Source organism: Chelmon rostratus, chromosome 3 (assembly GCF_017976325.1).
Source record: "Chelmon rostratus isolate fCheRos1 chromosome 3, fCheRos1.pri, whole genome shotgun sequence".
NCBI lineage: Eukaryota > Metazoa > Chordata > Actinopteri > Chaetodontiformes > Chaetodontidae > Chelmon > Chelmon rostratus.
The window spans coordinates 16593036-16613568 of NC_055660.1; the positions used below are offsets into that span (position 1 = coordinate 16593036).

Below are 20533 nucleotides of genomic sequence, written 5' to 3' on the forward strand. Positions count from 1 at the left end.
ATTAAAGAAGAATATTTATTTGCACCAAACTAAGCCGTCATAACACACACACACAAGTTTTGTGACATTGCAAGTTTACATAAAAGTCACTCTACACTTGAATCATATCGTCTTTTTCTGTTCTCTATGCTTTATCGTAATTCTCTCCTACTTTATCTTCAACACCTGTGCAAACACACACACACACACACACACCTGTGTAATATGGCTGCAGGTGTGGGTTGACAGCTGCACCGCTGACAGGCAGATTTCATTGTTTGAGCTGCCGGTGTGGTTGGCAGGAAGAGATTTGCAATGAAACTCAACTGAAGTTTAGTTCCAGCTGCTTTTTGCTGATGCCTGATAACCAAGAGAGTGAAGAGGGGATTTCTTAATTACATTTTTTTTCTTGCTACGTCTCATCGGCAGTCCGGATCGTCTATCTGTCAAGTGCAAAATCACAAGGGGAGATAATCAACTAAGCTACTTTTGCTGTTCTAGAGTGACAGAACAGCTCACCTTGCGCCACAGGAAAAAAAGTCCAACTACTAAAAACAATATTCAAATGTGCGATCTTATGATAGTACAAAACCCTGTCAAATATAGTAGTTAAACAGCTCATGATTAAACTTTTTGCCAGCAGCTACTTACAGTAGATATCCTAGAAACAGCGTGGTAAAATGTAGGCTCAAGTCATCATTTAAGGTATTTTTAGTTTGGACCACATCCATCTTTGCTGTGGTTGTCTGTATGAGAGCGATGCCCACAGCTCTGCAGCTGTGGGAGACACAACAAAATTAAGTCGTCTGGCACTTTCTAATTGCTCTGACTGTTTGCGTTTTGATGCCAGTCTGTCGCTGCTGTTCCTCCCCTTCTTCTCCTCCTCTCGGCCTGTTTTCACCCAGTGATCTCTATAGTTACACATGGTTGGGTTCAAGTGTTCAGAGAGGTGAGCAGATTGACAAAGAGGAAGCCATCCAGAATAAAGAGTGCAAGAGGTGGTGTTGGGGTCAGCTGGGTGGAGGCTGTGTCGCGTCAGAGAAAGGCTGGAGTTTAGTTGGCTTTGGTCGGTTTCCATCGGCCTCTCCCTTTCATCTCTCCGCTTGAGCTCTGAGATGAAGGTGGGGTCATTTGAGTTCATCTGCAAAGTCACGGTTTGGTTCGTCAGGGTGTTTTTGGCTGTAGGTAACGTTCATCCTTTAGTTCAGTGTGATGTTTATGCAATGATAGAGATCGACTTTGCATCAGGACTTCAGAAGATTAAAGGCTGGCTCTTCAGTTTGCTTAACTTGAATTATCCTTGAAGAAATTCAGGTTCAAGTTTCAGCTGCTCACACTTCTTCTTCAGGCCCAGCTCTCCTCTACAGACTTCTAATCATCTGTTTCTAAATTTCAGAGTCTTTCTGACACGTCCTTTGGCGTCTTTTCTGAATTAGAAATGCTACGTTCGTCAGAGGGGCCTCTCAGCAGTAAGTGCTGCATTTTGAAGGACGTGACAGGGTGAACCGATACTGTACCAGACATGTGATGTGTGAACCGATCGATGCTCGATTCGCCCGGCAGCTGGCTGTGTGTGCAGACAAAGATGGCGGTAGTTAGTTACGCTCGGCTGGTGCCATTCACTTCCCTCTGGTGGGTGGATGATCAATAGACAGTCATCCACCCAGACACCCTGTTTAAAAGGCAGAGCACCATGTTTTAGGCGTTGATCACCAGCAAGCTGTGGACTCCACCCTGCTGTTTTAATTCTTCAATAATTGGTGCCAATGCAACACCTGAGTGTCTGTTCTAATGCCAAAACAGATGTTGTTGGTATGTGAAGCCAAGCGTACTAATGCATTAGTTTGTGATGCTGTTAATATGACAATGCAAGGCTACAAGAATACAAAAGAAAACCAATGTAACCTCATGATTTTAATCAGTTTTAATGCTTTGTTGACACCGTTTTGCACTGCAACAGCCCATCCCTGATATATCCTCTGCTTGATAAGTTACTCAGTTACAGTTTTTCTCAAGGAAGGAGCAAAGTGCAGCAGAACACCGGTAAAAAAAGAGACCTTGCACATATTCGGACGACTCCAGCTGAACTGGGTGTGTTTCACGAGCCTCAGAGTGGATGATGGATGCCCTTTCCTGTTGTGATAGCACAGAGTTGGGCTTTGCATTGTGAAAGGGAAATGTGAGCCTGTAGGTTCTGGTTTGCATCACAGAACATGTGGTTACAGTGATGGCAATTTTGTAGAAGCTCTGCAGGCAAAGCCGGCGCTTGGTGTTAGGTTTTATAGCGAGGGCTGACATCTGCACTTGGTCTTCCTCCAGGTTTAAACCTCACTCTCCTTGCCTGGTTGTCTTGTCTCTATTCTCTCTATTCTCTGCTTATCCAACTCTCTTCCCTCCAGGTCTCTACGTCATCATACTATCATTCTCTCCATCGCTCTTCTCTCCCGTCCTGTAATCTAATAACTACGAACTGCCTGGTAATGAAGTTGCCATAGTAAATAACGCCATGTTCACTCCCCAACTATATTATGTTTAATTCATTTCCTGGAGAGGAGGAATCGTTGATAATGTGATTTCTGTCGTCATGCTCCCAGATTTTGACTCGTGTTTATGTCTTGTTAGTTAATGTTGGCAGTTTGTGTGTGTGGATCTGGTCATATCCCCTCTCCTCCATTCTCAGGAGAGCCGTCGAGGTGAAGTTGCTGTCAGGTTTTCAGAAAGCTTGTTCAGCTTGTGTTTGAGTGCTTTGCGCCTGTTCAGAAGTAGAAAAAGGTTTGGGGTAAAAACGGTCAGCGCTTTACATCCATCAGCCCCAGTTTCATGAAGCATCCGCTGACTGTCTCCTCTCCCAGGTGAAGGTCAACATCATCGGCGATGTGATCGAACAGGGCTCCACCAACCTGAGGATGGACCCCACGGGTTTCAGCCCCCATGCTGCCATCTACTCCATGCGTCCAGACATCCGCTGTGTCATACACGTGCACACTCCTGCCACGGCTGCTGTAAGTCGACGTTGCACTGCAAGGGTTTCACACCCGCCATGCAAGCCTGCAGAACACCCGAAGCACATTTTGACTGGAACGTGAAAATCAGATGTTGGATTTTGAGCTGAGTTCAGGGAGATGTCGAAATTTGAATGGCGTAACTATATCACACCTCAACTGAAAAGGCATAATTATCTGTACGTAGGCGCTGTTATTGGAAGTGTTTGTGATGTGCAACAAAGAGGCTGGTCTCTGTAGTCACTAGAGCAGGAGTTTTAGATTACTCTTCACATGGAGGCATCTAAGAGAAATGGCAGCTGCAGACTCAGATGAATAAAACAGATGTAACACACTTGTCAAAGCTTCTCATCTCTCTCATGTCTCTGCTGCCTTCTTTTCACTGTTCTCTTGCTTTAGGTGTCATCGATGAAGTGTGGCATCCTGCCCATTTCCCAGGAAGCATTGATCCTGGGCGACGTCGCCTACTACAACTACCAGGGCAGCCTGGACGACCAGGAGGAGCGCAGAGAGCTGCAGAAGGCCCTGGGGCCTACGACGAAGGTAAGACAGCCAAGACAAGTAAGCATTGAGAAAGGTCTTCCATCGTTCTTTCAGACAACACCCGTGATGTATGGACATGATATCTTGAAAAGTATTTTTAACATGCTCAAGGAAGGGCTGTTTTTATTCTTTGACCTTGCAGTCAAGAAAGAGAAATGGACTAATTATCAGGGTGTGGTACATTTTCGAAAAGGAAACAGCAGCAAGACAGTCAGACGAGCACATCCTGTTGAAATATTAGTGGTGTTTAGCTACCTTCTGGGCCTCCTTATTTCTGTGCACTTTTGCACTTGGCTTCTTTTGAAATGATCAGAGATCAACAAAATTTAAATTGGCAAAAATTCAGGGAATTCAAGAGAATTTCCACCACCGGCCTGTTTCCAGGTCCTGCTGTCATCATCCAGCAGCCCAACCCTTGTTGATACACACGGAATCAGAAATACTTTGGTGCTTACTTGTTAATTAAAGGGCACACTGTCACATAATTGTACATTCACAACTAAGCAAGTCAGACGAATGGACCTCTAAAGGCTCTATGTGACCCGACTGCTCTGCTGTTCCTGATCACGGTGTGTGTTCCAGGTTTTGGTGCTGAGGAATCACGGTGTGGTTGCTCTCGGGGAGACCATTGAAGAGGCCTTTCACTACATCTACAATGCCCAGTATGCCTGCGAAATCCAGGTACACACACACACACACCAACTCACACAAAGTAGCTAACTGCTGCTGTTTTGGGTATCCAAGTAAATTCCAGCAGCACTCAGCTTCATGTATTAGACCAGCAGGGCGGCAGCTTTCCCGCTAAATCTAATCTCTCCACAGCGGTTTTCACATTTCCCCACTCTCACTATTTTAACAGCACTCCATAAGTCCTAATCTCTTGCCTCGTGGAAAATGTTGGCCAAACAATCTCGCAGCCTGGCTGTTAGTGGTTTGATGGCGGGAGTAGCGAGCTGATGTGTTGTTGTTGATGTCGGTCCAAAGCAGCATTTAGAGAAGGGTGTTGTTCTTCCTTTTATTTACCGAGCCAGCAAGAACGCTGAAAGGAAGATGGCAGAGGGGATTTCAGGAGGTCTGCATCACGCAGGAGAAATGAATGATTATTTAATCAATGCTAATTATCGGCCGATCGTATCTTCAGAATCGGACATGCTTAGAAATATTCTGTCATCTGTCCCCTGAGGAGACAGAGGATAGTGGAGTAATTTGAAAGAACAAATTAAACAAAAATACATTCATGTATTGAGTCAGCGGAGCAATCTGTCACAATTATAATAATTATTCATGCTTGATATAGCTGAAGGGAATAGATAAATGGTTGAAAAAGTTAACCAAACTAAACATCAACAGTTTGACTGTAGAAAAAAAAAATGTTACAGTATCAGTTTATTTATTCCCATTAATACATCTGTGGGGGGGGGGGGGGGGATGATATACATGCAGTAACTACAGTGTTACTATCAGCAGATACACAGTTATCTGGCATTTAAATGACATGTTGTCACCTGTGATGTGGAGTGGCAGAGCTGTGGCAGATGGAACAATAGTGTGTGTGTGTGTGTGTGTGTGTGTGTGTGTGTGTGTGTTTGTGTGTGTGTGTGTGTGGGTGGGTGTGTGTGTGTGTGGTATTCTCTGGTGTTTTGTTGTTGCAGTCTTGCGTGTCTTGGTGTGTTCACTGCGGAGGATTTTAGAGATGTTGTTGTGGCCCTCGATGTAATAGGCATACCAAATCTCCTGATTGACTCCCCCTGGTCAAGCAAAAGAAAACATTAATCCATCCTGCAAAGCCCAGCTTAATTTCTATAAATAAATCCCCCAAACATGTAATTCTTTGGTGCTGTGGCGGCTTTAGATTGAGGGGTATCTCATTGTGGTTTTGGTCGTTTACGTCTTTTCTTGGTCAGGAAGTATTTTCGTTTTAGGTGGACCATGGCTCAGATGTTTAAAACCTCTGTCTGCCTGTTTTGTGTTTCACAAGCCATCAGTCAGAAGAGGATCACGTGATCGCTTTCTCTTTCCGCCCCTCCTGATTTTAGGTGAATGCCATCTCATGTGCCGGCGGCGTGGACAACCTGATAGTGCTGGACCAGGAGAAGTACAAAACGCGAGTGCACGCCTTGGCCGCGGCGAGCGCTGTCAACATGGCCAGTACAAGCCAGTACAAGTGGAAGCTTGGCGAGCTGGAGTTTGAGTCTCTGATGCGGATGCTGGACAACCTGGTGAGTCCACAGACTTCAGAGTGAGATTTGTACATTTCACACAATCACAGTGGAAGGAACACAGATCTGTTACTCATGAGGCTTCAGGCTCATTAAATGACTAGATATGAACACTTAACCCTCATTTTTTTACATCACGTCTGTGTTTTATCTTTGTACAAATGCATCTGGAGGCAAATATTAAAATTACATGAAGATAAAGGTACTTAAAAGATTTTCCTTCCTGGAATCTTGGAAAACCAGTCCTTGAAGTAATAATATGTGTCACCAAACTAAATGCCTGTTTCTTTGTCTTTGAATGATAAAAGACAACAATGACAAAACCTATAAGTGTTTCATGACTGAGTCACATTTGCACTGATGCGTGCAGGGTGTTTTATAGGACTGGACAGGGCTGGGCAGCTGCCGTGTTCAGTGGTGGCCACTGTGGGTGAACAGAGTTAGAAAAGAGCGCCCCCTACAGAAGCCTAAACTGTGTTGAAAACCGCTGGGTGCTGCTGAATGGACAAATGTTATTTGGGAAGTACAGTCTAGACACAGTTCGAGGAAGGACAGATGAATTTGAACACAAGTAGACATTTGGGGGAAGACGGTCAGACAAAAAGGCATTTTGAAACACAAAGAGCTGCTGTGTTGTTGGCCATCAAGTGTGGGAGATCCGGTCAGTGTATTTACTCTCTTTCTGTCTGAGCTTCTCTTATCGTCTGTCTCCCTTTCTACACTAGTTAGTTGTACCATCTCTTTTAGCAACCAAGAACTTCCCGATTTGAGCGTGTAACAGCTGTGCGAACATGAAGGAGGATGTTGCAGGAAAAGAGCAGGGCAGCCCGGCTGACTATTTCTGGATTTAAAAAAAGGGGGGGGGTTGAGTCAAGTTGAAAGTTCAACTTTGACCGTGGAGCTGAGATGAATAGAAAAGGACAAAACGGAAAAGAACGGAACTTCACTGTCAAGCCAAGCGTGGAAAAATGCCTGAAAAACATCAGGATCAAGTGAGAGTTCAGCAACAGGGAGGGGGAGGGGGTGGTGGCAGCGTGAGAGAAAAGCAAAGATGAGAATAGAGAGGAGGGGGATGAGGGGGATGAGGGGGAGAGAGAGAGAAAGGGTCGGACAGGAAATGTCCTCTGTGCTGCCAGAAACCCTGTGGTCACAACACTGTGTGTCTCTTTTCCATTGGACTAACTGTGAAACTGGCAGCTCAACCAGCGATACAGGAAGGAAAAGTCACAGGATGAATACTCATTTCTGCTCTGCATTTGGCTCAATTCAGTCTCTCCTGGTGTAAAAATGACAAACTGAATTAAAACCATCCTCTTTGTATACATATAATGATGTGAGCTATGTAAGACCATGCAATGCTCCTCATGGGGTAAACAGGACGCCACAGCAGTGGAAGGAGTGGATGGAGGAGGAGACGTCAAGTGGGGACAACATAAACATGAATTAGCCTCCTGCGAGGCCATGAGGTGGTCCTGTTTCCTGGCCCCTCGTTGTGAAGCTAAACAAACCAAATCAATTCTGATGGTAGAAAACAAACAACATGTGTGATCTCGCTCCCTGCCCGCAGGGCTACAGGACAGGTTACGCCTACAGGCACCCCATCGTGCGAGAGAAGCCGCGGCACAAGAGCGAAGTGGAGATCCCCGCCACGGTCACGGCATTCACGTTCGCCGAGGATGTGGACGGAAGCGCCACGCGGCTGCCCTTCAAGTTCCTGCAGCAGCGGCAGCAGAGGGAGAAGACGCGCTGGCTCAACTCGCCCAACAGCTACACCAAGGTCAGCGTGGAGGGCGGAGAGGAGCGCTACAACAGCCGGACAACCACGGTGAGCAGAGTGTGTGTGTGTGCGTGTGTGCATGTGTGTGTGTGAAAAACAGCAGCAAACAGGAGGATGATGATGATTTGCACCCCCCTTGTGTGTTCTAAAGAGCTTCTCTAACAGTGAATTTCTCCATTGTGAGATTAATTAAGTCTTTCTATATATGAAAGATTCCAGCGGTTACACTGAGCGAAGCTGAGCTTTATATCCAAAACTCTTCTGTGTGGTTTTCAAGTTTTACACATTTGTGTGTTTTCATGTGATTATGGATTTATTATTATTTTTTTATTTAAGGGCTGACAAAGAGGAGCATCATAGCCTGACCTCAGTTCATTTTCAGTTAGTGCTGACTGGTTTGTTTTGACTGGAGTTGTTTCCCAGTGTGTAAAACCTGATACTGTATCGCCATCTACAGGCAAAACAGAGAACTATATTGATTTTTCAGTTGCCCTGAATCAGAATCAAGTGTGTGAACTCAAAGATTTGACTCCGGTTTTAAGTTGCTCTCAATGTTACACTAAAAATACAGATACAAATGACAAACAGCTAAACAAGGACAAACTATTATTTACACATGCAAAGCAACAATGACCAACAGCAATGTCCATGCATAAGTCAAATGTTTCTGTAAATCATAAAAATACACAGAAAGAGGAAATAAATATTGAGTGAACAACAACAAGAAACAATACAGGTGCAATACAGAACAACCACAGTAAGGCTCATCTACAATAAGAGACATCACAGGGCAATAAGATGTATTATTTTGCGCAGTGCAGAACATATACTGTCCTTTACCTTAGAGAAAAGCATTTCAAATAAAACAAAGCAGGAACAAACAGACGTATAGTAATGCATGGCAATTCCATTTGTTGAAGGTGTACATATAGGGGGAACATGCCTCCAATGCTTTCCTCCCCTCTAAGAACACCATAAAAGATCTCCACATACTGTCAAAGATGGGGTAGTTACCCTTTAATGTGAAGGTGAATTTTTCCAGTGTCAGAGGATCTGATAATCCTGTAAGCCAGATACTAATACTTGGTTTAGTAGTGGATTTCCAAGATTTGGCCATAGTGTGTTTGGCTTGTAACATGCAAAAAGTAATCATAGATTTGTTTACTTTGCTAAAGTTATGGTTTGTCGGAAAGATGCCAAGAATACATATTTTGGGGTCTAATTTTAGTTTTATACCTGTAACATGCAAAATCATATCCATCACCTCACTCCAAAAGGCCTGAATTTGTGGGCAGTCCCATAAGCAGTGGTATTAAGTCCCCTTTCTACCACATTTGTAGCACGAGTCAGGGATATTGGGGTTAAATTTATTCAGCTGAGTTGGTGTTACATATATTCTCATTATCCACTTGTACTAGAGCAGTTACCCCAGATTGGTGTATATTTAGATAACATAGGTATCACATCTCTATGTTTGTGAACCTCATACCAAACCAGAATCGCGTTTTTAACAAAGGGATTATGTGTTTTTGCCCTTTTCTTTTAATTTTTATGAGTATAGATATGAATTAAGTGGTAGAGGGGATGACATACTTCTTTCCATATTCATCCTGGACCGTGTCGTTTCTTGTGCAAACCAGCAAGAGGCAGTAGTGAGCTGAGCAGCCCAATAATACCATTGGAGATTTGGGAGTTTCAAGCCTCCTCTATCGTAGGGAAGATAAAGCAAAGATAAGCGAAGTCTAGCCCGTCTGTTGTTCCAAATGAATGAATTACAAAACATGCTTTTCATCTTTAAAAAAAATTAATAGGAGGACCAAGAGGAATGGAATGAAAGAGGTAAAGAAATTTCGGAAGAACATTCATTTTAAGTATATGGATCGGCCCTGTCATGGAAATTGGTAGCGTTGACCATCTATTAATAGATTCTGAAACTGATTCTATCACCGGATTATAATGTGTCTCTACTAAATCTTCAATGTTAGGGGTGATCCTAATACCCAGGTACGTGAAGCTATCCCTAACTATTTTGAATGCTGTTTGAACAGGGGGATTTATTCTTTCCAAATGTTTAAGGAAAAGTATAGCAGATTTTGATTGGTTAATTTTGTAGCCAGATAGCTTGCTAAAAGAGTTAATGGTCTTGAACAAGTGTTGCAGTGATTGCAATATCATCCGCAAATAAGCCTTTTTTGTTGTCGATCTCATTTATTTTGATGCCTGCATTATGTTGATTGCTCCTGATGGCAATAGCCAAGGGCTCAATCGCCAACACAACAATAGCTGTGTTACTGTAATATGTAGCCTACATTTAACATACTTTTATGGGGGCGTGCTGCTGTTATTTTGTACCCGTCTGTTTATAGCAATCTAATAAGTCATGAAAAACACTGGCGCCAGACAGCGAGCTGAGAAAGACACCATGACTTATTAGATTGCCGTCTGTTTCCTTCCTTCCTTTTTTTCTTTTCTCGTCTACCTCCTATGTGTCTGTCTGTCTATTACCTGCCAAGGGACTATGGGATGTAAATTAGCTAACTCCGACACATTTACACATGTATTCACATACTGATGTTCATTAATGTGTATTGTCCCTATCAAATAAATAAATAAATAAAAATTACATCCGCCTTCCGTCTACAGTGGATGAAGGCGGAGGAGACGGGAACCCCGATCCGCATCGAGGACCCCAATCAGTTTGTCCCTCTCAACACAGACCCCAGTGAGGTGCTGCAGAAGAGGAACAAAGTGAGTCTCAGCCTTTCCCCTCCGGCTGCATCAATGATTATTATGTGTGAAGTTGTAGCACCATCTGATACTGTTGTTGTTTAGAGTGACAGAAGCCTAAATTGTTTTGTTTTGACCATAGTTTTAAATCATTCAAAGTTACACTTCCTGCTTCCTGATGATATCATCATGTGTTTCGTCCTATTACAGATCAGAGAGCAGAACCGGTTCGATGTGATGACATCAGGGCCGCGCTCTCAGCACCTTGCAGGCATCCCCGATGATGCACCACGACGGGTGAGAAAGTCCCCTCTCTCATGTTCAGGGCTTAAGAAAAACACTGGCGCCAGACGGCGAGCTGAGAAAGACACCATGACTTATTAGATTGCCTTTAAACTTCTGATGGGCATCAAATCGTCTTATGTCTACTGCTGGCCAGTTAGACAGAGAAATGAAAAAGTACAAAAACTTTTTTCACAAATAGTACCTGAATTAATGTAGATCGCTTTAAACTGTTCGATGTTGCAGCCAAACACAAAATAAGGTTTCAGGATTTTGGCTAATGCACCAAATAGTGGTCCAGCATGTGTCTGTTCATGGGCGTGCTGTGGTTTATTGCAGGATGCACAGTCGAACCACGGGACCTCTGAAGGAACAATACAGGCTCCCCTTATTGCTTGTTTATTGAGCAATATAAGTCAAAGGTGTGTGTTATTTTGGCTCATCTGCTCAGGTTGCTAATTGGTAGAGCTGAAGGGGCACTAAACTTGGTTCTCCCAGATGCAAAAAAACAAGGAGAATCAAGAAAATGTCAGCCTATAAACACCTGCACTGTTACTAGATGAGATTCAGTCAAACAAGTGCAAACACCTGTGTGCATATTCCATCGATGCAGTTCAATGACACCTGTGGACCACTAGGTGGAGGCAGAGGAGCACATTTTGCAAAGGCAAAAGGAACCTGTAGTAGGATGATAGTTGTACTTATTTATCAAGAGAAAATGAGAAACAGACAACTAAACCTAAAGGAAAGATAAAAATATCAGATTCAGACATTTTGATGCTGATGCTTTTGTGGTTGGTGTCTTGTCTTGAAGGATCTGGTGCAGATAAACGTTCTGGTAAATATCCACAAGTGTTTTAGTTGTTTCTGTATGCAGTGGTGTTTTTATTTGACTCTCGTGTTTTCTTTTGTTTTTGACACTTTTCTTGTCCTTTCAGAGCAGAAAACATTGCATGTGTTCATCAGTGTTGTGTTTTGAGATTGACACCAGGTTAACTTGTGCCTCAGACAGAGTTGCACCCCTCGTTTTCCCGTGTGTGTTCTGGAAATGAGATGTTGTGTCAGAGCATGATGGTTTTTGGGACGTATTTTCACACAAAAGTCTCAGCAGACATGTTATAAAGTGTGTGTTCTGTATGCATGCGTGTGGCTTGTTTTGTGAGCACAACGGTGCTCCAAGTCTAAATTGCACTCGTGCACGTCACATGCTTTCGTTTCCATTCTTCAGTCTGTTAAAAACAAGTCAGGGACTAATTGGTTGAGAGTTTCTGTGGAGAGCCGGTGGTTAGATGAGTTCTGTGTGATGTGGTCGACACTTTTATCTTTATGTGAGAGGCCCTAGTTGTGTTGTAATGAATGATGAAGTGTGTGTGTTTCTTCTTTCATTTGTGTGTATAAAATAAGTCAGAAAGACAGTGTGTGTGTGTGTGTGTGTGTGTGTGTGTGTGTGTGTGTGCTTCAGTGTTTGTGCGTGTTCTGTTTTTTTTCATTTCAGACTGTGTGCATGTTAAGGTTAGGGTTTGGCAAGTAGTGGTTATGGCTCGAGTAAGTCTGCAGAAAATGAATGTAAGTGTATGTGATGTCCCCAAAACCAATGGAAACACGTGTGCGTGCATGCGTGTGTGCATGTGTGCATGTGTGTGTGTGTGCTCCCATGCTCACCCCTGTCCCTGTCTCCTCCCCAGCCATACGTGCCCACAGAGGAGGAGCAGATGGCTCCCCTGCCTCCCAACCCCTTCAGTGAGCTGTCAGAGCAGGACATGGAGGAGTACCACAAGAACGTGCAGAGGAGGCAACTGGGCCTCAGCGGTACGACACACACACACATACTCAAAATACACACACTTAATCAAACATGCAGACTCATACGCACCAGATTCCTGAGTGTTCATACCTGTGTGGACCATATTAGTCTGAACTTGTTCACGCTCAACTTGCAAAACACCACAAGAGCCCAGTCACACTGAGAGACATATGGACTGCACACACACGCAAGCACACACACACAAGCACAGTGACTTGTATTCAGAGCCAGAGACGTGTCCCTCAGTGTGAGCAGCTAACAATCCTTCTGGTCTGTGAAGGTTTGTTTAACAACAAATTATTGAGCAGGTTTAGAGCAATCAATCAATAATCAATCTGTTAACCAGTCAGTTTGACAGGACACACAGATTAGTTTGTGCCAGCAAGATTTGTCACTAGATTTACATCAGCAGGTCTACCATCTTTGAAGAAAGCAAAGACCTGCTGATGTATCAGCCAGTATCAGTTTATCACAGATATTGGTGCATGTTGGCAGAAATCAATTGCAGCACACGAGATTGCAGCAATATAGGTTTTTTTAAGTGTCTGTCGTATTTATTTATTTCCATTTCACTTACTCAGCTGTAAAATAACCATCATCTACATTATTATATATCATTATCTATTATCTATATTATTGTTTTTCCCAGATGTTGGGATCAACATCAAAACGACAAAGTCTCTGACATACCATGAGGGTAGAATCTGTTGGATGTGACCTGGAAGTGAAGTCTCAAACTCGGAGTTCCTGTGTGCTCAATGAGCTTTTCGGTCGTCCAAGCAATTTTCAACTGCTGGAAAGACAAAATCCTAGCAGCCAGATGAGTTCATGTCCTGCTGAAGTCTGTTACAGTTGTTAACAAGCACCAGCAGGCATTTTCAACCGCTCAAGTCGGCTAAAACAGCTGGAGCAGATTTCAAACTGAGCACAGACCAAATCAAGATTTCTTAAAACCTGCAAATCTGTCCCTCCTGCTCCTTCTCCTCCTCCTCAAATCCTGACTTGCAGATTGTTTCTTGAGTTTGTTTTATGCTCTCTCAGCAGTCTTGTTATGAAACATCATTATATCTAGGGTCTGTAGGGCCATGGCAGCAGTCCCAGCGGACACACATATTCACACACACACACACACACACACACACAAACACTACCTGTGGTATCACCTACAAACACACACCTTTTAACATGAGGGCTCGTCCCCTCGGGCTCCACTGCTGCCTTCATCTGCGTTAACCTCACACACAGGATAGTCAATGCTAATCATATTAGCCCTCTGTCCCACTGCCTTTCAGAGAGGCAGCGGAAAAATCAATAGAGAGCAGATAGTGAAGGGGGGCCGTCCTCTTGTCCCCCTGCTGCACGGGCTCCTGCCATGTTGGACCATATTAAAGTGTGTATTTTCATATTTGTGTGTGTACATCAGCAGGCACATGTGTTCATGCATGTTTTATAGAATAATCCAAATGCTCTTAGTATATGCATTTGAAAGATGGTGCAAGTGTGCGTGTGTGTGTGTGTGTGTGCATGTGTGTGTGTAAGCGAGGGGTTGGTGTGACTAAGATGGCAGACCTAACAGACAGCAGGTCTTCACACCCGCCACATGAGCGGAGCCCGTTGCTATGACACTGTTGCCCCCACAGCCCCATGAATCCCTCGTGGCCAATCTGGATGCAAGCTGGAGACCATCTGTAATGGCCTGATATATGCTACACACACGCACACACATGCACACACTTACTGGTTTGGATAGGTGATTAGTCACATCCAGTCCACTCTGTATATTCATTTTGCAAAGTGTGATTTTTTTAATTGCAGTGCACATTGCAGCCGCCAGATGATTGCCAAAGAGTTTATTTCAGGAATGTGCTGACTTTAAACTGAGCTCATCCCTCAGAGCTCAACTTTATGCATGTAACACTCGCGGAGCACATACGAGAGCATAATGAGCACTTTCACAGCACAGACCAGGCTGTTACGCAACCACGTTCTATATGCTGCACATGAACGAGTTGTGAATGACTGTGACGCCTCAGCCAACTGAATGTGTAACTCTGAATGTGCTGCTTAATGGGTTCAAGTGATCATGGGAATGTCATTCATTCACACTAATCAGTGTTTAAGACTAATGAGGCAACTAACACTGAGCCAGGACTGTCGTATTTACTGTACGAAAGTTGTTTTAAAAGCTTTTGGAAGTTGTTTTTTTTATCATGTAAGATTCAAAAAGCCAAAACCTGCTTAATCAGGTTTTAATTCATTAGGAGCCAGGAACCATATGGTGCTCTTCGAGATTTAAAAAAAAAAAAAAAAAACTGATGATGAAATAAATAATTAAAAACTCTCTCTCAAGTACAGTGAGGATCTGAAAGGCATTAAAAGTCTTATTTTTAGACGTGATTATGGTTTAAAATGCTGCCAGTTCTGAGCTGTACATCAGGTGAAGATAACATCCACGTGATATGATCGATATTAATTCCACAATATTATAAAAAGAGCATTTTCCAATATCAGTGGAAACAGTATTGTGATACAAAATGTCATTTTTATTAATGTCAGTTCATTTCATTGGTAAATTTCCACATGTAAAACATTATCTTGAAATGCTGCTTTTGTGAATTTTTAGCCGTAAATTACTTTGATATGTTAATTTGGACAACATACAGTAATTTGGTGAACACTATAATAGTAATAATTAGTTGATGTACATGCTAATAATGCCCAGCCCTAGCTTACAGTGTACATAAGGAATTCATCTCTTGCCAAAGTGCCTGAAGTTTTTTGTATATTTATCTCATTTTTTGTGAAAATCTGTTAATAAGAGCTAGTAAATGACTTTATTCTTAGCAGGTTGTGTGTTAGTACACTCTGCGATACAACCAGCAGCTCTTCAGTTACAGTGCAGGGAATCTATCCCATCATGAGGATACTGAGGCACAGCAAAGTGTCCCCGTGCTCAGCCACCAGGAGAAACAGGTCACAATGGGAGCCGTGGCTCTCCGAGAGCCTGATGATCAACTGACAAGGATTTGGGAAATTTTGTGGAAAAGCAGCTGTGCATGGCCTGATTCTAACATGTGTGTGTTACCACTAATCTCTCGAACCGTCCTCACCCACCCCCTTCTGACCCTTCATCCCAAATCCCGCCCACCTCTCATCCCACTCACCCCTGCTGTCATCCCACTACTTCAATCCTCTACACCACCCCGCAATCCTCTCATCCCCTCCCTCACCCCACCTCGACCCCCACCCTCCCTGCAGATGGAGAGCACGAGCTAACCTCCGACGACGGCTCCACTCTCTCTCAGTCTCTGTCTCTCACCCAGTCCCCGCAAAGCACTCCAGCTAAAGAAGGTATCACTCACTCAGAGAGAGAGAGAGACTTTTTCTGAATGGTCTTCACTGCCTTGCTGTGTGTCTATATGATCTGATGTGTGTTTTCATGTGTTTGTGTGTGTGCATGAGAGCTCAGTCTGAACTGCACTAATGATTTCTCATGTAAGAACTCCCCCGTCTAAATCAATGAAACTGCTTTCTGCTGTTGGTTTAGAAAACTCGTCCTCACCCACCAGTGGTGATGCAGCTAACCTTTAAAGCACTCACAGGCTCATTTTACATCACTGCTTTTCAAAGCATGCATTTATATTTTGTGCGTTACAGGATGCACACAGGTACATTTCTTACCTTCCACAGATTTCTCTTCAGTTCAGTGCAATGTGAGAAACAAGGAAGGACTTTTTCATGATCCATCACAGGAGCAATGTTTTTACCTTGCTTGAACAGCTTTTAAAAAGCTCTCCTCATTGGTGCGTTCAGGTGCAGCAAAGACTGTCAAACCCAAACCTTTTTAATGTGAGGAAAGAGCACGTCTACATATCAGCTTATTGCTTATTGTCTGTTGGGTTTGATTTTAAAGGAATGTTCAACATTTTCATTTTGCTTTGTTGCCGAGAGTTAGACGGGAAGATCGGCACCATTCTGATGTCTGCATGTGAAGTATGGAGCTAGAGCCAGGAGATGGATTAGCATAGCTTAGCATTTAGACTGTAAGCAAAATACATTACTGGCACCAGCAAAACTTAAAAATTAAAATTTTATGTATCGTAGTTTAACAAAAATGTGTAAAATGTCAGTCTGTTGTTTTACAGAGTTACATTTTCTGATTATGTCATGACACCCAGCAACTCCCAGTCTTTATGCTAAGCTAAGCTAATACCCACCTGGCTGTAGCTCCATAGTTAACGCTCAGACTTGTGGGTGATGTCCATCTTCTCTTCAGATCAGTCAATAAATGTCCTTCCCAACATGTCAAACCATGACTTTTAAAGAGCACGGACGTCTTTTTACAAGCTAATTCTCAGTCCGAGGTCACGTAATGAAATCTGTGGCGCCCAGCATCTCAGACCTGTGTTGTGATGTCACGTCAGATGATTTCTGGGTCATGAATTGTGGCCCTTTATTGGATCTACAGTGTAGAAACCTTGTGTGTGCTATTTGAAGCCAGTTGGTGTCCATCCAACAAAGACAAAGATCACACGCCTCTGTACGAGTTGTAAATAATGACACTGTGGGATTGACTTCCTGTCAGCTTCCCTCCAGCACAATGAGTAACAATTAACCCACGACAGCACATTGGCTCAGGGGACCCATATTTTCTGACACCACCGCTGTGAGGTCAGCCAGTTGTTGTGCTCAAACCAGGTCAGTTGCCATGCGAGGTGCTTTTTAATGCCACTAAGATGAAAATAACCAGAGAAGACCTCGCTCTTGCCGTATTTTAGCACGGTAACATGAAGCCGCTGCCCTGCTTTCAATAACCCGCATCTGCAGCCCAGAGAAAGGGACGTGACACCAGCAGACCTGTTACGTGAACAGTCATTAAAGAAGTGGGTGTAGTCCCATTTTCTGAGGTGAAAGGAGGACAGACTCTCTAGGCTATGAGGTCACTGGAGTTTTACGCCGGGATATTATGAAATATGTAGAGCACGGGGACAACATGTCTCCCGGTGGGGGGCCGAAGTTCAACACGCAGTTCAAATGGTATTAGTGTGTCTGGTACAGCAGGGACAGCAGAGGCTCACATTAACTGCATGAGGAGAGGGATGCATTCAGGGGGTGGGCACAATAACATGAACACCTGTAAAATATAATGCTGTCCAATGGAATAATCCCCCCCAAAAATATTGTATATTTCAATTCAATACATTCTTCTATAGAAAAAGAGGATTTGACACAACTGGATAGAGGCTTTTACGCCTGCGGAGTGCAGTGTTTTTATATTGCATAATTTTACAAGCCCTTTCTGTCATTTTGTCCAAACACGTAGATTCTCTTATACGTTATTCCTGTTGGTGAGCCCACCACTTGTGTGACAATTTAGATTAACTACTGTGTATGTGTTTAAACACTGGTAGATTTGGGGTTTAAAAAAAGCTAAATCAGTTAAAACTGGCAACAAATGAGCAGAAAGATAATTTATCAGATAATAAAATGTGTCATTTATTAACTTGCACTTGTTATAATAGTGTGTTTCCACAGCATCACTGCTTTTTACAGATATTAATGAAATATTACAGATGAAATTTAACATGTATGATGATAAAATGATGGATTTATTGCATCAGTCATTTTGATTTGAGCTCTAAACTACAAACTGTAATGTCTCCTAATTTTTAAGTTATTTCCTTGAGCTGTATGGGTATTTATGTGTTGTGAGTGTTGTCTGTTGATAAGGTGTGTCTCGCAGAATTAAGTGATGTGGCCGTCAGCCGTCCCTTCTCACCTGCCCTCAACTGACCCGTGTCTCCCTCCCTCAGAGAACCACACCGGCCTGATGAACGGCAAAGACAACCACGGCGACGTGGACGAGGAGCTGTCGAAGCGCGTCAGCCAGCTGACCACCAGCGTGGAGAGCGTGGAGATCACGGTGCGCTCCGGCGAGAAGATCGAGGAGGCGCTGTCCCCCGAGAGCTCGCCCTCCAAGTCGCCCAACACCAAGAAGAAGAAGAAGTTCCGCACCCCGTCCTTCCTGAAGAAGAACAAGAAGAAAGAGAAGACGGAGGCCTGAGAGCAGAGAGGCAGCAGGGGGAAGGCAGGCGGGGAGAGCGTCTGCGCAGAAGAAGAAAGAGGGGCGTCAGCCACCTTCTCTGTTTAATGTCTGTGTTTTTATTTTGTCTGTTTTCAAAGCCCTTTTTTGTTGTTAATTTTAATTTTTTAACAAAAGGTTTTATGTGCAAAAGGCAGAAGGATGGATTACATAAAAAGTGAATTGGTTTGTAACTCAAAAGAAAGGTCTCTCCATACACAGCAAGGTGTTTGTATGTGGGTCCACAAATTGAAGTGGGGTGACATGGGTGAATGTCCACACACCTAATCACCTGCGCAGTGCTCTGACAGGGCTCCTTAGAAGCTGTTAAGTGTCATCTGAGGCCATTTAGATCCTGAATAACTGGCTCCTCCTGTGTTGTTTCCCAGGCTGAAAACAGAACTTGAAACCACCTCGAGCGTTTGTTCTCAAAATCCAGTTTGATTAAATGATTGGATTGCGACACGAGGGCTGCAAAACTGCACACGTCGAAAGTAAATCTTTTCCGTCATGATTCCTGCGGTCGTTTGAGGGTTTGTTTTTTACATTCTGGTCACCTGACTCTGCTTAGGGAACTGAGAGGCCGCATGAAATTTGAAGTCACACTGGAAAACTGGTCTCGGGAAAGCAGCCACAGGGTCTGTGTTGATATATTTGCTGTGAGGGGAGTTTCCTCTCTGCCTCTCACACCCTTCAGGCTTCTTTAAGTGCAGGCTTCTGATACAAACCTTCTCTTCAGCTGATTGTGGTTGGACTGCAGTTGAGTAAAGGGTCACTAGACTGGAAGAGATAGTGAGGATGAAGGCTGGCGGTCTATCACGACTAAGCTGAAATGATCTCAAAGAGCCGCTGACTCACTATTTATGTAGCATTTTCACATCTTCTCCTCTTCATCTCAGTGGTTTTGGGGTTTTTTTGCCAAACTAAATGCAAGAAAAGACAAAACAATCTCATTTTAGTAAAGCGTCGCTGTTTGTGTCTCGTTTGTCATCTCATGAAATTTGATCTTTTTTTTTATTGAACACAAATTTGGTATTAGTCAACTCTGTTTTGTACTCATTTCTAAGCTTTTGCAGAGAATACAGATGTTACGCATGTTTTCTCTTTTTGCAAGAACTGAATTTCTATGGCTGACTATGTTCTGTAGTGATGCCTGATTGCTCAAATTATATTCTAATCTTCAGAGTACACAAATTTACTATATAACACAGATATATGAAAACTGGATATGTTGGCTATAGATTTTTAACTATATATTTTTTATTTTATTGTGCTGCACTTTCCTTGTGGTATATAACACATTTTAGTTGCAGGTGGTTTCACCAGTGAAGGAGATTGTGAAGTATTTGGTTAAAAGTTGTGCAAGTAGCAAGCAAGGCATGGTGTCGGAGAAAGGTCGGGACCTAGAAAGTGAGTCGGATGACGAAAGAGAGGATAGTCTTTCATTGGTGTCACGCATGGGAAACGATCTCTACTTCTCAACTCAACAAACATTGAAAAGTAAAAAAAAAAACAGGAAGTGTAGTGCCGATATACGACGTCAAACTATCAGCAGTCTCCAGCTGAAATGAGAGGTTTGGGTCGTGGAGGGTGGCGCGGTGACATCTTTCGTTTGGTGTGTTTGTTTGTGTGTTTTTAAAGCCATATTGTAATTTTTTTTTTCCTCCATTGTTTTTAATGATGAGACAAGGGTTGCGATTCACGTCTGCCTGCTCGGGCGTCAAGGACCCTAAAAAGACCTCTGTTAAATCACCCCAGTGACTGCATCGACACCCCTCAGGCTCCCAAAAATCTCAACTTTATGGGGGTTTTTTTTGGGGGGGGGGGGTTCCCCCTCCAGTAGCTACATTCACAGCAGCTACGCTTCCTCGCTTAATTTGCCATTTATTTCCTCCTGGAACTGGAACATTGTAAGGAGGTCATGTGGACATTTTGTTTTTATTTGATCGCTCTGCGAGCCCGGTCGTCATTTCAGCTTTTAAAGCCTCCCCTCATGTAATTTCTCTAGTAAACACCATCGCGTTGTAACTGTCAGATGACCCACAGTTGAACTCTGCAAAGCCAAAGTGTGATGGGTTGCCACATATCCCCCCCCCCCCTGCAGTTTAACCAGATGTA

The 20533-nt window shown here is 43.4% G+C and overlaps 1 protein-coding gene across 3 annotated transcripts in view; it reads left to right on the forward strand.

Annotated features, from left to right (window-relative positions):
- add3a (adducin 3 (gamma) a) overlaps window positions 1-19940 on the forward strand; it is a 66100-nt gene extending 46160 nt beyond the window's left edge. For 2 of the 3 annotated variants that reach the window (XM_041964246.1, XM_041964238.1), the window contains exons 6-15: window positions 2832-2981; window positions 3381-3524; window positions 4107-4205; window positions 5561-5743; window positions 7311-7568; window positions 10164-10268; window positions 10458-10544; window positions 12215-12338; window positions 15592-15684; window positions 18147-19940. In XM_041964246.1, the coding sequence (XP_041820180.1) occupies window positions 2832-2981; window positions 3381-3524; window positions 4107-4205; window positions 5561-5743; window positions 7311-7568; window positions 10164-10268; window positions 10458-10544; window positions 12215-12338; window positions 15592-15684; window positions 18147-18397 (1494 nt within the window). In that variant the 3' untranslated portion in view covers window positions 18398-19940. The remainder of the gene's footprint in view (window positions 1-2831; window positions 2982-3380; window positions 3525-4106; window positions 4206-5560; window positions 5744-7310; window positions 7569-10163; window positions 10269-10457; window positions 10545-12214; window positions 12339-15591; window positions 15685-18146) is intronic. The other variant, XM_041964253.1, reaches the window with a different exon arrangement.
- Window positions 19941-20533: the final 593 nt, after the last annotated feature.